The sequence below is a fragment of the Fusarium mangiferae genome (genome assembly GCF_900044065.1).
Source record: "Fusarium mangiferae strain MRC7560 genome assembly, contig: FMAN_scaffold035, whole genome shotgun sequence".
Classification (NCBI taxonomy): Eukaryota; Fungi; Ascomycota; class Sordariomycetes; order Hypocreales; family Nectriaceae; genus Fusarium; species Fusarium mangiferae.
This window is the reverse complement of record NW_024573955.1, coordinates 1-14,890: the sequence shown is the minus strand read 5'-3', so window position 1 is coordinate 14,890 and position 14,890 is coordinate 1. Positions and strand designations below refer to the sequence as shown.

Sequence of the window (14,890 nt, the reverse complement as noted above, 5' to 3'; positions counted from 1 at the left end):
CCTTAGCTCTAAAACGTGGCGCGTTTCGTCTTTTGGATCAATCAGAGTCTTTAGAATCCTACCCCCATTTTGGGACTCAAAACGGGGCGCGTTTTTGTCTGTCGACGTTTAGCTGCAACTCACAACGCGTCGCGTTTTCTGTCCCAATGTCCCGTGCCATCCCTGTAGAAACGAATTGGGCTCTGGCTCATCTGCATTCTCCTTTCCAGCTAGTAAGTAATTCTATCAACTGATCAAGAACAATGCCAGATAACGAGTATTCTGATTACGAAAGGCTTTATAGCCAAGTCTCGTCAGAAAAACTTGTCGAGCTTGATTGCATTGGCCTGCACCTCAACTCGCCCGAGCCTGCTATCATCTGTAAGCAATGTGGCTATGCCATAACGGCAGATAAGGATCGCGTGTCTCGACATCTCGGGGAAGTCCACAACGTCGATAAAGCAGCCCGCAGGGGACTGAATAAGTTGATTCGTTTGTTGAATCTCCCGGACCCGAAGAGTCTTCGCTTGCGACCTGATGGTAGCGCACCTCATCCTTACCTGAAAAAACTGACGGGTGCAAGCTCTTGCAGGCATTGCGGTCTGCGATCAGCGAGCCATGATGTTCTTCAATCACACCTCAGACACACGCACCCAGCGGAAATAGAGCTTGCTAGAAAATCAGGACGGCATTGGTTACGAGACCACATTAAGACGGGGCTGACCCTCCAGAGTTGGACGGCTCAGGGCGTCCATAAGTCTTGGATCATCGGAATCGAAGGTGTGCAGACATCTGAAAAGCAGTTGAACGCCAATATTCTGCTACAGGAGACGCCAGATGCTATCAGAGACTTTGCTCAGCAGCTCCTTTCTGAAGAACAGGAAAAATTGGAGTCTCGATTGAGTAGGAAAGATTTGGTGCAAGACACTACAAATGCGAACTTGATGACTAATTGGATGCGCCGTACTGGGTGGGAACACCTGCTCAAAGATGCCCGTCGCGATATCCTCGTAGCCATGTCAAATTTACCTGTATTGACTGGTCGGCCGCTTCGCCTCGAAATGCACGCAGGGGAGTCGCTCTTGAGCTCAGTCACAGTCGAGCAGCGATTGGCGTTGATTGTGGATGCGACTGATCGTCTATTTGATCGATGTGTCGATACTATACGAAGCACTGATGTCTGCGTGCGTAGATGGCTCCGGAGTAGACTTCCGGACTATCCGTACAACGCGCCCTTCGAACTTGTCTCCAAATCCAGCTCTGAGCGTGTATATCGGAAGGAGTTGAAGCGCTGCTTGTGTTTTTGGCTTCGACTACTCCAGTTCCCACCCAGAACGGTCAAGGTTATCCTAGGCAAAAGCTTAAGGAGAATCCAACGTCAAGAGTTGACACGACTTTGGGAGGACCCTGCCTGGAGTGTAGATCAAGATACGTTATTGACCGATGCATCTATACCTTGCGACGAATCTGTAGCAGACGAAAGTAGTGATGAAGACCAAGACGAAGATGAGGGTCAAGGGAGCGAGGATGACTGTACTGAATGGTCTAGGGAGGAAACTCTCGATTACTCCGACGGTTATTCATCCACAAGAAATTCTCCGACACCACATATAACTACTCCAGCGGATCCTGCTGCCGACCTTGTCCTACGTCTCGCTTACTATATGACAACAGAAGATTTTGCGGACGGAAGATCAAGTTCCACCATGCTCGTCTTCTTCAGCGCCATTCGTGGACTCTCTGGTCCAGACGGGGAACAATATCTCCGCCCACATAGATTCACGCCTATCTTATCAAGACTGATTTACTGCATACGGCTGGTTTTTATTGAGGCAATACTGCCGCAACTCGAGCATCCCTATGTAAACATTGCGTCTCGACCACGACACGATCAGTTACAAACATTGAACGCCGCTCGTCGAGAAAAGATGTGCGATGGGACAATGTCATCGATGGGAGAGTTCTTAAGTCTACTGGATTTTGGTCGTGCCTTGAGCCGATCTGAAGGACCAGTGTACCACTTCTACTGGAGTGAAGATGGTCAAACGCTTTCTTGGGATGGCCAGACTTACCTAACAATGATCCAGTTCCGGGGTCTTGCACACGAGGCATTGTTACAATCTTCAGCCCACTGTAAGAGATTGATGTACGACTGGGATCCTGACTATCTGGGCCTTGCAGATGTTCGGGATCGCTTGTCAAATACAACTAATGGCTACTCTTTCGTATCCGATCCAGCCAACAAGTTAGAAGATGCTTATTTAGAACTCTTTATGAGGGCTTGTCTCTCTCCTGTCGACGGTTTGCTTCAGAAGCGAGGGAAGGATCAAAGCTCATGGGATGTAAAAGCGGCACGAGCATATCTCAACGCACATGACGATCTGCTACGATGCCTCATGGCTCTATTTCAGTTCGATTGGGGCCAAGCATGCCGTATTTCTGAGCTACTGACGCTAGAATGCTACAATACGACCTCGAGGCTGAGGAGTATTTGCGTCTATGGAGCGAAGCTTTGCGCCATTACAAGAAGCCACAAAGCCCGTTTGACCACAAACAACGAGTTCCAGGTAGCTCGATTCTTCTCTCCAGTTGTTTCTAGACTGGTTTATCAATATCTAGTCTACATTCGACCCACCGCCCATGCGCTCTTGCGTAAATGTTTTCATGCCACTCCTCGCGGCGTGTTACTCTTCACTCCTCTTCACAGACAGGCAACTTGGACCACAAAAACATTCACCGATGAGCTACGTCGTCTAAGCAGATCAGTGCCAGGAATATCATTCCAGATAGGAGCACAACTGTATCGACAGATATCTATAGCCATCACGGAACGGCATGTGCGCCMGGCTGCACCTTTCAACCGCTCTGATGATACTTCCAGTACTGCTGGTGAAGATATCGCGTTTGCGTGGCAAAGCGGCCATAGGCCTCTACAAAGACATACTACCTACGGTCTTGATGGCGCATTTCCTGATCAGCTACAGCCAGCATTGTTGAAGATCTACGCCAAGCTCTCTGCTGAGTGGCAGGCATTCTAACACATAGATGAACAGCCAAATCTTAACTCTACTACGCGAAACGTTTCTAGTCATGGCAATGATAGCAACGACCACGTTTATAGCACTGAGAATATCGAACCGCTCTCCAATCGAAAACGGCCCAATGTTGGAATAAATCAGGCGGTAACAGCCCACTTGCAAAAAAAAAGAAAGGCCGGACAGGATACCCAGGAAAACCATAGCTATAGCGTTGGAAGTGCAGCCCTCGATGAGACTACGATACACATTCCCGACCATGTAATGGAGAACACTGACGACTACCAAACCGTTGATGATTATCCGGCCTCTACAACACGATCGCGGGACCCATCAGACACTGGTTCAGATCAAAACTTTCCTAGTATTGGGCCATTTGCCTATCTCAAAGAGTGGAGCCTGGCAATTTGCAAAGAATGTAGAACCGCGGTCCTAGCAGGAGAGATATGCAGTCACTTGTGTAACCGTACACATTTACGGTGCTTCTCAAAAGATAAGCGACGCGAGATAATGTCCCAGATATTCAACATTCCAGGTATATTGAAGAGCCAAGAGGACTTGAGGGAGTTTCAACCCCCAGGTCCCAACACTGGGGTAATACCATTCCTTGAACCGCCGAAGAAGGATGGACTTGCTTGTAATAGTTGCTTATTTGTTACACGACAGCTGAAAGAGATCCAAAGTCATTGCCAGAGTAATCATGGCTGGGTCAATAGTCGTAAGCGTGGTTGACAGATAAGGGCGATGAAAGAACAGGAATACAATATCATGTGGAAAACTGGAGTGTGGTGTCAGCGTTTTTTCCAATCGCGTCTCGGAAGCAGTTGGTTCCAGGTGCGCCAAGCAATTACTTATTAATGTCAAGCCATATAGGAAGAATAGTATAGCTTTTCTTCTGTAGGCTACTTTGTTTCAGCTAGTATAGGTTGCTATTTATACTTAATCAGTAAATAAAATACAACATCTTATTCAATTAACCCAAATATGAGAAGTTATCAAGGCAATCCCCGGTATTATCAAGAACCAGGCAGAGTTAGAGCAGTGGGAACCGCCATCACCAACCATAGAACGGATCCCATATATATCACCGCCCAAGGATGACGGTAAGGGTTGTAACGAGTGCAGGTATATAGGATCGACCGACAGACGCATTTTAGATCATTGTAAGGTAAATCATGGGTTTATTGGCGGCCGCAAGAGAGGACGATATGCGGGACGAATAACGATAACCGAGAAACCATGGAGAGAAGGCGTGCGACACCAGCGATTGTTCCGGTCCCGAGCGAAAAGTGGTTTTATTGAGGTTGAACGCGGTATCGATGTTTGTGAAGATACGGACCAGACACGAGAGAGTATCGACCAAGTGGCCGAATTTTTAAAGCGAATTCACCAGGAGGATGAAGATGCATTCGAAAGCGAGGACAAAGCACGGATACAGAACATTCATGACAAGTGGGAGGCAAGCCCATGGTTGAATCGGACAGGATGGCCAGCACATTTAGATGGATTCGAACCGGACGTGTTACGACAGTCGATGCGGGCGATCGAAGACGACGAGCCCGTGTTGCAGCGAAAGTGGGCGATATTCGATTCCGTGTTAGATAAAGCATATGAAGCCGCCATTCGATGCAGCCCAGGGTCAGCCGAATTGTTCGAGATTGAGCGGAAGGAGGCCCATGTAACGACAACGATGCCATTCAACGGTAGGATGGAGGATGATGCATGGCCCAAGTACAAGGAGAGGTGGAGAATATTGATGTGTATTTGGCAACGAATGGAATCAGAGGATGAAGATGAGCGGCCGCCATATTCCATGACAACGCAACAGGCCACGTTATGGGAGCAGTTCAGCAACCATATAGGGCAGGTTGTTGCAGGAACCGATACGATAGGCAGGTTCACGCCAGAAAGGTTAGAGAGGTCGTGTTTAGATATGGTTGTTTCATTTTTGGATCATCCATTTAAAAATGGCGATCATTACGAGAGCGTCATCATCAGCGGATTAGCCGTAATGGGCATATCAGATCACGGCGGGTGGTTAACGCCAATGGAGTACACGCCAGTATATTCGGCCATTATCAAGGTGGCCTGCCTAAATACCCTAGTGCACCATACCAAAACCAATTCTACGTAGAATTCATTTGTTTTATGCCARACAACCCAGGGTAGAATTGATTTTTACAGGGGGGTAGAATTTAATTTCTCGACCCACCAAACAGGGAGTAGGGTTGAATTTCGCAGGGGTAGACTTCATTTATGCTAGGGGTAGACTTCATTTAGGCCAGGGTCAATTAAATTAATCACAAAACGCGTAGTTGGCAAGAAGGCGCGAGTACGCGTAACTTAGAGTGTATATTTACTAGCAATAATCTTCTAAAATAGGTTATAGAGATCTTCCTCTTAACCAAGACCAAGATATAGAGAAGCATATACCTAATCGCTGTATAACAAGTTTCTTGCTAATCAAGACAATGGACTCTAGTAAGCAGTCTCAATCGTCCAACCCAATCTACCCATTCGTTATTCTTCCAGAATATCAACTTCTAGTGTGCAAGTTATGCGGATTTGCAACCCTACCTAATGAGGTCAACACACCTCAGGACAAAACACAACAACATTGCTCTGGAGTGTCGGCGCAGGTTGGTAGAGCAGGTCAAAGCAATCCCAAATCTTCTCCAAGACCAAGCTAAGCTTCGACTACCACGCATACCGATTGAACCGATTTCTTGCCTTGCTGCACCGAGATTGGACGGACGGAAGTGCCGGAAATGTGGCTGTATGTTCCGCCAAGCCCAAAAGATGAGGCTCCATTGTACGAAGGAGCACCTCTGGAAAAACCCACGAGAGAGAGGAAGGCCAATATCAGGTCTAGAGCCATCTGCTGAATTACCATGGATTGAGGGCATTGCGTGTCAACGGTTCTTCCCTTCTCGGGAAGGTAGCAGATGGTTCGAGGTCCTTCAAGGAACTAAAAAATCCAAGAAGGGAGCAAGACTCGCAAAATCATCTCGGCCTGATTTGAGCAAAGATATCCGAAGCCTGAACTGTGAGGCGCGCGCCCATCTAAGTGATGTATTAGAGCGAGAGGAGAATTTTTTTGACCAGATGAATCAGCCACGCATGGGTGCCAAGGACTTGGGCAGCGATGCTCTTGCATCTACCGGCCTATGGCCAGAGAGAACTCAATGGCGGGTCATCTTTGAGAACGCTCGACGTGATATCCTACGAGCAATGACGCGGTTACCAGATCGACATTCATTGATGTCAGACTATGTTATGGCACAAGGGTGCCAGCAAAGGGATTTGTGTATTAGGAGCTCCTACGTGGATGAACAGAAAATATCGTGTACCATGAGGGCATTAGACTTTGTGATAGATCGCTGCGAGAACACAGTCCGTCACACAGGCCGCACCCTCTTATGCTGGCTTTCGAGTCCGAAGCTCCATGTCTATCGCGAAAATCCATTCTGTCTTGTGGCAGAGAAGAGCAGCGAAACTAGATATAGGGTGCTTAGAAACGCTTTCTTACATTCGTTATCCGACTTTATAGGATGTCGAATGCTCTGCAAGGAGAAGTGGCCAACTTTCGGTTGAATGCGGTGCTTTCTGCGAGACTGGAACGTTTATGGAGTCATAAAGTTTGGAATATGTTCGATGTATCTCGGGGACTATGGCCCGATCTTGGCAATTCCCTACTCAAGAATTATCAGCAGAAACGCATTGCGTTTCCTGTTTTTGACCAATCATCGTCTAGCATTTTAGCCCCATATTTCCCGGATGGAAACGCACTGCGTTTCTTGGACCGCACTCATGAAATTAGAAAACCTAAAACACGAAACGCGTCGTGTTTCCGTCGGCTGACCCTTGTCGAGTTCAACAACTTGACTACTCCAGACCTAAACAACATTTATTACCATCGTTTACTGGAACTCACGTGTCTATCATCTTCGTATAATATTAATCAATATCCTCCATTCCATCCTATCTATTATACTTATATTAATTATAATGGGCCCCTTCTCTGTTCGTTAGCAACATAGCCATGCCACTTTACCCCCAGCAAAGTTGCAGAAGCCTGACACGCTCGGCCTTTATTACAATTTGCCGAAAGCAGCTATTATATGTACCAAATGCGGTTTTGCTTTGAGCCCTATACGTGCATCGGAGCATACTGGCAAAAAGTACGACATTGCACCCGACACTCCCCCGAGACAGCTGCAGCCGGGCTCTGCAAGGATTACTGAATGAGCGCAGCAACTAGTGACCGATGACATCCTTGGAGGGGACTAAATGATAGCTAAGGTCATTACCAAAAGTCGATCTCCAGAGTCTCGCAACGATGTCACCTTGGCTAGAGCTGTAGCTTTTGATGATGGAGCCGGTGGCACGATGTCTGCCAGGTCGTTGGCTACTCGCAAGTATGAGCCAAGGTCAGGGTTCGGCAATATGACATCGTAGTGACCACCTGCGCCTTTCATTTCAACAAGGCACCAGCACCGATGGGCTCTTTGCACTTCGACACAAGCCAAGCCAGCCTCCCGAAATTGCGAGGACTGAAGCTGGAACGCCTTGAGCCTGATTAACATTTTGGATGCAAAACCAACAGACGAAAACAAGCAGCAACGAAGTCTCGGCTATGGTCAAATTTCCCAGGAAGGTAGAAATCGACGCAGCTCGACATGGCAACTACGGTGTACAGCAGGGAGTGATGTCGTGAGAATTGTTGTTCTAATAGGGCTATTGCTTCTTGCTGAATTCTGTAGCGCTGCCCACTTTTACCTCGATACAGAGGATTAGTAACTAGGCTGGCCGTCTATCTTATGTTTTCTTTGTCCTTCTGTCTCCTCACCAGCGTGTACAAATATGTGTACTACGAGGATCCTGGCGCCTATACGTGATGCGCTGCACACATCCTCGTATACATCGTACGAGCTCTTCAGTAGTGGCCCACTCTGTTTCTCTGCTAGACTGTCACAGAAAGCTTTCAGTCGATCTTGACGTCGTTCGATGAAGGTTGCACTCGTTTTGCATTGTCTCTAAAGACGCTATATATTCATGGGTATCGTCAACAACCAGTCCTCATTCCAATCTCGTCATCTTCAACGGCCTATCATCTTCATATATACCTTGTTCCCCACCATCTACTACACAATAGTCAAGTTTTATCAGCTTTGAGCCGGCTTTCAAAGCCAAGTCTCTATCCGGCGATGCCGAGACACTTGATACACTGACCGACTTCGTCGACGCAAAAGAATCCTCAAGACCAGGCGGTGAGCCATGTTGAAACCAATCAAAACTCCTCTTCCGTCGCCGTCCCCTCGGCGGATCATCATCAAGCTCACCATCTCCATCCCAATTATACTCTCCCTCATTAGCGACACTATCGCTCCGTCGCTCCCGTTTCCTCGGACTATTACTCCGACTTTGCGTAAACGACGTAAACACATTCGCATTATCTCTCACTTGATTCGCAGTCAAATCACGAACACTCGACTTACCCGTCTTAACATCAAAAAGAAGGCAAGCAAATCTTGCCATACCTTTAAGGAAACGATAATTTTCCACGTCAAACACGGCTTGTGCGAAGCGCGCGAAGACGAGTTCCTTTGAAACTCCCGCGATAGGTTGAAGAAGTCGATTGTGGTACAATTCGACGAGTTCGGTGGATTGGGGAGATGTGAAAACGTGGATCAGGAAGGGTGGATTCTGCTCATCAGGATTACCGCGTGGTATGAAGGCAAAGCGGCGTTGATCGAAGAGATGATGGAGATCTTTCCTTAGGAGAATCATGTTTGCTTGATCATTTACTGGCTCGTCGCAGCAGTACCTGGCGCATCCAAGTCAGCATAAATCCCTGAACGAGGTTAGGAATTTCCATGTACTTATTCATCCGGTTGTAGGTGAGCCAATGACCATCCGCGACAGGGACCAAGTGAGCGACTTCGGTAGCCCTGCTATGTCCAGATATACGACACGATACATCCCTAAAGACAATAGCATCGCGATTGTTGGAGACTGCAGAGAAAGGAGGAGGTCTGGATATTGTCGCATCCTTCCAGAGATCTGGGAGGTTGTCGTGAGGAAATCGCCAGTGATCAAAGGAAGGGATAACAGGGTATCTATCTGCAACCCACCACGTCAGCATCTTATCTCAAAAGGAATAGGAAACACTCACAAGACGCTGGATGGTCGCCGGTAAAGTAATAATACTCCCTCTGACGTAAGATGCCATTTTCAGGTTTGTTTACCCGCTGATATTCATCCCCTTGTTTTGTTGCTAACCAGCCACTGGCCCAAGAGTTATTTGCAACTATACCACAAGCCCAGCAAGCAACATCATAATCAATTCCATCCTTGTTCTCGCCGTCGAAAGCTGCAAGACTGAGTAAAGCGTTTTCAGTTGGATATGCTGGATGACGAAACTCGATGCGATGATCTGTCTTGAGGGCTTCACATGAGGGAGGTTCTAGTGCTGGACGGACTCGGGCCATTGATAAAGTAGTGAAGAAAATTGATGCAGATTTTGTAAGTGGTTGGTTTTTCTTTATGGTAATGTCTTGTCCTACAATTAATTGTCCTGGTTGACGTGAGAATGCTGGCTGACTCTGACGTGACGTGTTTTTACGGCGGTTACTGGAGTGACGCGGCCGGGGCATAGTTTTACCGATCCGAGAGGTACGTCACTAGAATCGCCAAGTTCATCAGACAAGCAACTTAACACGCTATCTGAAAATCTCACCTTGAGCTGGAATTAGGTTATCTCCATCGATTACATGTTTTTTTCGATTTAATCCTATAGTTCTTTTCATTTATCGCCATGCAGTTCTTTGCTAAGCTGTTCTCACTTTAACGAGTGATGCTCCACCTGACCCTTCCAACGGAGCCCCTGCAGGTTGAACTTCAACCCTTGTATTTCGTCTTTAAATAAAGAGGTATGGTGTTGGCATGGACGCCTATCGCCAATTTCGCGTGGTGGCTGCTCAGCTTGCGGCAACACTTAGTCGATGGCCGTTTTCGGTTTTGATGCAAACCCTACTCTAGTATTCTAGTCGGCAACGGGGCCGTTACTGTCCAGGTCGTGTTTACAAAAACGCGGAACGGGGCCCGTTTCATAACATGGTGATCCGTGCCATCCTTGCTGAGTTCATTGCTCGTAGGCAAGAGCCAATCATAGGTAACTAAAATAATTACTTGATTTGATTTCATGTCTGATCTCTCCTCGACTGTCGCGTCTTGTACTTATATTCAATAGTTTAGCGATTGGATTTATCCCTTTGAGCGGTACAGCCTTTCAGCGGGGTCAAGACAGGGGTGTAGGACCAATCAAGATGAATAAAACTAACAGTACTTCTCCCTACATACTAATTTGTATGATAGTAAAAGTCCCAGCAGTTTTGATTGTTACAAAGAGCTACCTCACAGACTCGGCAGCCGTACCAGGTCTGCCTACCTGAGCCTCCTCGATGCCGACTTCGTATATTACCTGTTATCGGCTGTAAGAGAGTATTTTCAACCTTCTTTTCTTAAAAAGGTCGGGGCTGCCCCTGCCTGAAGCCTTTACAAGCAAGGCAATCTGAGAATATCCCCCTGTTGTCATGATTGATATCTCTTGGTAGGCGATTTTGCCGTGACCAGGTATCGTTCATGTCCTCCTCTTTCCCTGCCACGGGCCACGGCGAAATCGGTGCTCATAGCTTGTATAGGACCTTATCTGATCTCCTCGATCCACGTAATTCATTTCATCGTTATAAGAAGCAGATACAGTCGGTATAGGAATAATCTTTATTACGGCATCACCAAAGGTCTCCTGTATCGGCTTGGATTTTGCCCCTTTGTCGGCAGGCTTCTTCCTTCTTTTTGGGGTGCGTTGGTCATCGGCACCGCTGTATACGGTAGAGAGAAATAACATGAGGCTATTATCCTTCAAAGCGATTTAAGCGACTTAAGAAGGAGGAATTAGTAAGGTAATTGCATGTAAATAAGTCCCTGGGGCGTATGAGGTTATCTATTGTAGGGATTGACTTTACTTCATTATACTTAAAGCCTGAGGCACCTGCCTTGTCCTTCCCTTTTGCAACTTTAAGCTCCTTAGTGATGCCACAGTTAGGGCAGGCTGTGCCTGTAGCTCCGTGACCGGCTTCTCGAAGGGCACGGAAGAGATTGGGTGAGGAGAAGAGGTTATCCATAAAGACGTGATATGTCTGCTTCGGCAGCATATTAACTAGGTGAATGATGACTCCTGCCGTATTGCTGAGGGCTACAGTCTCCTTGGGCCTTCCCTTCCCCTTCTTCCCCTGTTGCGGCTTGGCAGCCGGCTTCTTCTTTGACAGCTCGACGATAACAGCGGTATATGGTGATGCCTTCACATGCCACAGCCACCGGATAAAGAGGCCGTTTTGGGCGATAACCCAGACTTTGAACCCTACGGGCGTAGGCTTATTCTTGACTAGGGTTGTATCCTTACTCCTGCTTGTAAAAGGGACCATACACTCATCTACAGTAACGTAATTCCCTAGTATATAGAGCTGGGCTGACACCTTCTGTATGAGGTCAGACCACGGTTCAGCAGCTTGGAATGCCTTCGGAAGGTCCTCTTCGTTGCCTAGGTCAAGCAAAGTGTGGTCGAAAGTCCGTATATAGCGTGAGATTGACTAGAACCGCTACAGAGGCATGAACTTGATGATTGAATGCATGGGGGCCTGAACACCTAGGGAAGGGGGGCTCCAATAGCTCTTGATCGTATTTCCTTATGAATGCCTAGGTAAATCAGCAACCTGAGCCATACATATACTTGTGCAGCCGAGAGCCCGTCCTACCGGTTGATCCGTGACTGGTCGGAAATGGCCGAGTTATGGCTATCAATAACGCCATTTTGCGTAAGATAAGAGACCCGGCTATTGCTGTGGTAGACCCACGACTGTACGAGGGATATAGGTGTAAAAAGCTGGAATAGCTCGAGTGGTGTTGGGGGCAGTACCGGTATATGGATGTGGAAGTCACGATCTTCTACGTTAAAAGGCATGAAGTTGCGGTCAGCTGCCTCTTCAGGCAGATTAATTATTATCCCGGTGGGGCCTAGGCCTCTTTGCTGTGCATGTGTGTGAAAGCTACGATCATCGAAGTCATATTCCTTAAGTCGTATTTCATCAAGAATCGGTGGGGAATTCATCATTTCAATAGATATCAATTAGCATGAGCTTTTGGTGGTATTTTGCAAAAATTGAATATCTCGAAGTTCGTACTATTACTTTAGTTTATTAATTAATCTCTCATTCTTACTGTCGATAAAGGTCAGCCTTGGCCTCTTAGACTCTTGCAAATCACTGCTGATGGGAAGATATTGCGTCGCAAGTCAGCATTTATGCAAGATGTCATTCGGATTCAAAAAGTGTCGAATTCTTTGGTTGAAGTGACAATCAAAGTGGGGTAGCAAGACAAGCTGACAGCGTGGTTCACACCCTCTTTGCGACAAAGGAGCTACACCATGCAGCCATTTCTGAATCGCCACGTAGCGCACCAGAAATCAGAGCGGGGAAGTATACACCGAGTGTTTTTTATTGCCAACTCCCATAAGGTCTGTTTCTCAGGCGTAGAAATTTCGGAAGCAATATCGCCCACTGTGTAAAAATACAGAATTGAATATTTATTATAGAAGGCAAAGAAGACCAACATGTCGCAATATTACTTGCTGCTTGCTCAGATCGAAAGAGCTTTGAGCATTACAACCAATTTAACAGCTCTCGGTATCACCATATGGAACCAAGTGAAAAAGGATCCCAACAATCCTCGACTGTTAGCAGAACTCCAGGGCCAAGTAAATGAAGCGCAGTTTGAAAATGAAGTATGTTACTACTCCAAGTCCACGCTTGTGATTTTGAAGGAAGAGGAACTGATTGTTTAAAGGTTTCTCGAGCTCAGATGAACAGCATGCTCAGTGTTCTACAATGCATGCAGAACGAGTCCAACAATACAAACAAGCTTTTGAAGTCCATGGCTCATTGCATGCAGTCTTACGTCAACCTATCCGTAACTGGTCAGATGTTCCAGCTTGGTAGTCTGTTGACAGATATGGCTGCTGTTGCTGAAATCAAACGGCTTGCGGATAACACTGAGATGATGGCAGGAACACTGCAGGGTATTGAGAATAACTTGAACTCTATCAACTCCCGAGGCGATTACTTCCCTCAGCACGTCTACTCATATGTCAAGATGATGATTGAGCGGCATGCTCACAACGAAGTCCCCCACTATTTCTTTATTTTCCATGAAGGGCATGAATGGCACCCTAAGTTCGAGGATCTGCGACGTCAAACACCACTAGGTTCTCATTTTGTGGGGTATAATGATGACCTAGACCAACTTGCCGCCTTCCTTGTCGAGGAGTTCCGCCCTCGAATTGGTCCAGAGCCAGTCCTGCACATTTTGCTGCCGACAGTTAAGCCTCTTGCTATTACTGAATCTCTGGCCTTTCCTCCTGAGATGAGGCCGTTTTGCATAGAGGGTCAAAAAGGTGAAGGGGGCGTTCCGTTTGTGTTCATGTGTACCCCTTTGCCAGAGGATCGCCAATGCATGAAGTACATCGGCGCCCTCACACCAAAGCCACGATGGGTGCTCTTGCGACGCTTGGGGCCACGCTTGCCATTTATAGGAGAATATACATCCAAAAATCTCGAGCAGCAATTTTTCGAACATCAACCTTGGCACACAGACGCTGATTTGGGTTTGTATACCTCCGTCCGTTGCCCATGTGATCCAATCCGTCCAAGAACGATTGGAAGTCCTCTGGTCCTTCGAAAATGGCAGGTACCACCGCTAGTCGCTGAATACGTGCTTGATAGGCCGGCGGAGGCGATAACGGGGCGTTATATCCTACCTGTGACTGAAACTCAGGATTGACTGTGCTATAAGAACAAACATAGCACCCAGAAAGGTATCTACAACGTCTAAGCAATCTCAGTATTGTATAACTAATTCTCTTAAGGCATTACTGAGGGAAAACTAGCTTAATCGGGCTAGGGGTAGAATTATAGGTATTTTGAGCCTATCCCAGCTGCATGGCGGATACAGCTCTGAATCCATTTGCATTCCCATAGTAAAAAAAAAGGCGCTAATGAAATGGCGACCTAGTAGTCAATGACAAAAGGAACTCTAGTAGAGTTCTTTTTTAGGCTCCACTTTACAGGGGGTAGAGTTCTTTTAAATGACAGGGGTAGAGTTCTTTTCCATAACCGCCAATCAAAATCTCGTAAATGTATTACCTAATAGACGCGAGTACGCGAAGCATACTCAAGTATTCATGTCAGGAACGGGGCCCGTTCCGCGTTTTAAACCAATCACACGTGCTAAAATGAACAGGGGTCGCGCAGTCTCAGAACGTGCCCCGTTCTGACTTTTTACTCTCAGCACTGAACGCAAAACGGGGCCCGTTCTCACAAGTATCTGGCGACGGTCTCTAGTAGTGTCCATTGACCATTCTCACATCAATCTGGCGACGATATCTGTTAGACCTAGTAACCAATGACTAAATCAACTCTAGTAGAGTTGATTTAATTGACCCACTTTAAACCTAGTAGAGTTGATTATTGCCAGGGTGTAGAGTTGATTTGAAAGAAACAGGGGTTTGGCAGGGACTTGGCAGGGGTTTGCCCAGAACACGACGCGCCCTTCGCATAAAGTGCTAGACTATAGGTGGTTATATCATACGACTGAATGATTTAATTATTGATCGAAGCATAATTGTTATTCGCATCTTACTATCAGTAACTACGTCATTAAAATAATCACTACTATCGTTCAAATTTGTAATCTGAATCCTGCAGTGAAATTTATCCTTACCTTTTTAGCGACAGGTATTTTAGGGAGCTGCCAGGCATTGA

At 46.8% G+C, this 14,890-nt stretch overlaps 4 protein-coding genes across 4 annotated transcripts; 3 read left to right on the top strand and 1 right to left on the bottom strand.

The window, feature by feature from the left end:
- Positions 1–242: 242 nt before the first annotated feature.
- FMAN_14325 (uncharacterized protein) lies at positions 243–3,017 on the top strand (the record flags this gene model as incomplete). The annotated part of the gene is made up of 2 exons (XM_041826183.1): positions 243–2,779; positions 2,861–3,017. 2 exons carry the CDS (start codon positions 243–245, stop codon positions 3,015–3,017), a joined length of 2,694 nt encoding a protein of 897 aa, XP_041691529.1.
- Positions 3,018–5,594: 2,577 nt separating this feature from the next.
- On the top strand, positions 5,595–6,608 carry FMAN_14326 (uncharacterized protein; the record flags this gene model as incomplete). The annotated part of the gene is made up of 1 exon (XM_041826182.1): positions 5,595–6,608. The coding sequence occupies one exon, from the start codon at positions 5,595–5,597 to the stop codon at positions 6,606–6,608; it is 1,014 nt and encodes a 337-aa protein (XP_041691528.1).
- Positions 6,609–8,093: 1,485 nt separating this feature from the next.
- On the bottom strand, positions 8,094–9,505 carry FMAN_14327 (uncharacterized protein; the record flags this gene model as incomplete). The annotated part of the gene is made up of 3 exons (XM_041826181.1): positions 8,094–8,841; positions 8,897–9,137; positions 9,190–9,505. The coding sequence occupies 3 exons, from the start codon at positions 9,503–9,505 to the stop codon at positions 8,094–8,096; spliced, it is 1,305 nt and encodes a 434-aa protein (XP_041691527.1).
- Positions 9,506–12,684: 3,179 nt separating this feature from the next.
- Positions 12,685–13,910, top strand: FMAN_16277 (uncharacterized protein; the record flags this gene model as incomplete). The annotated part of the gene is made up of 2 exons (XM_041826180.1): positions 12,685–12,855; positions 12,918–13,910. The coding sequence occupies 2 exons, from the start codon at positions 12,685–12,687 to the stop codon at positions 13,908–13,910; spliced, it is 1,164 nt and encodes a 387-aa protein (XP_041691526.1).
- Positions 13,911–14,890: the final 980 nt, after the last annotated feature.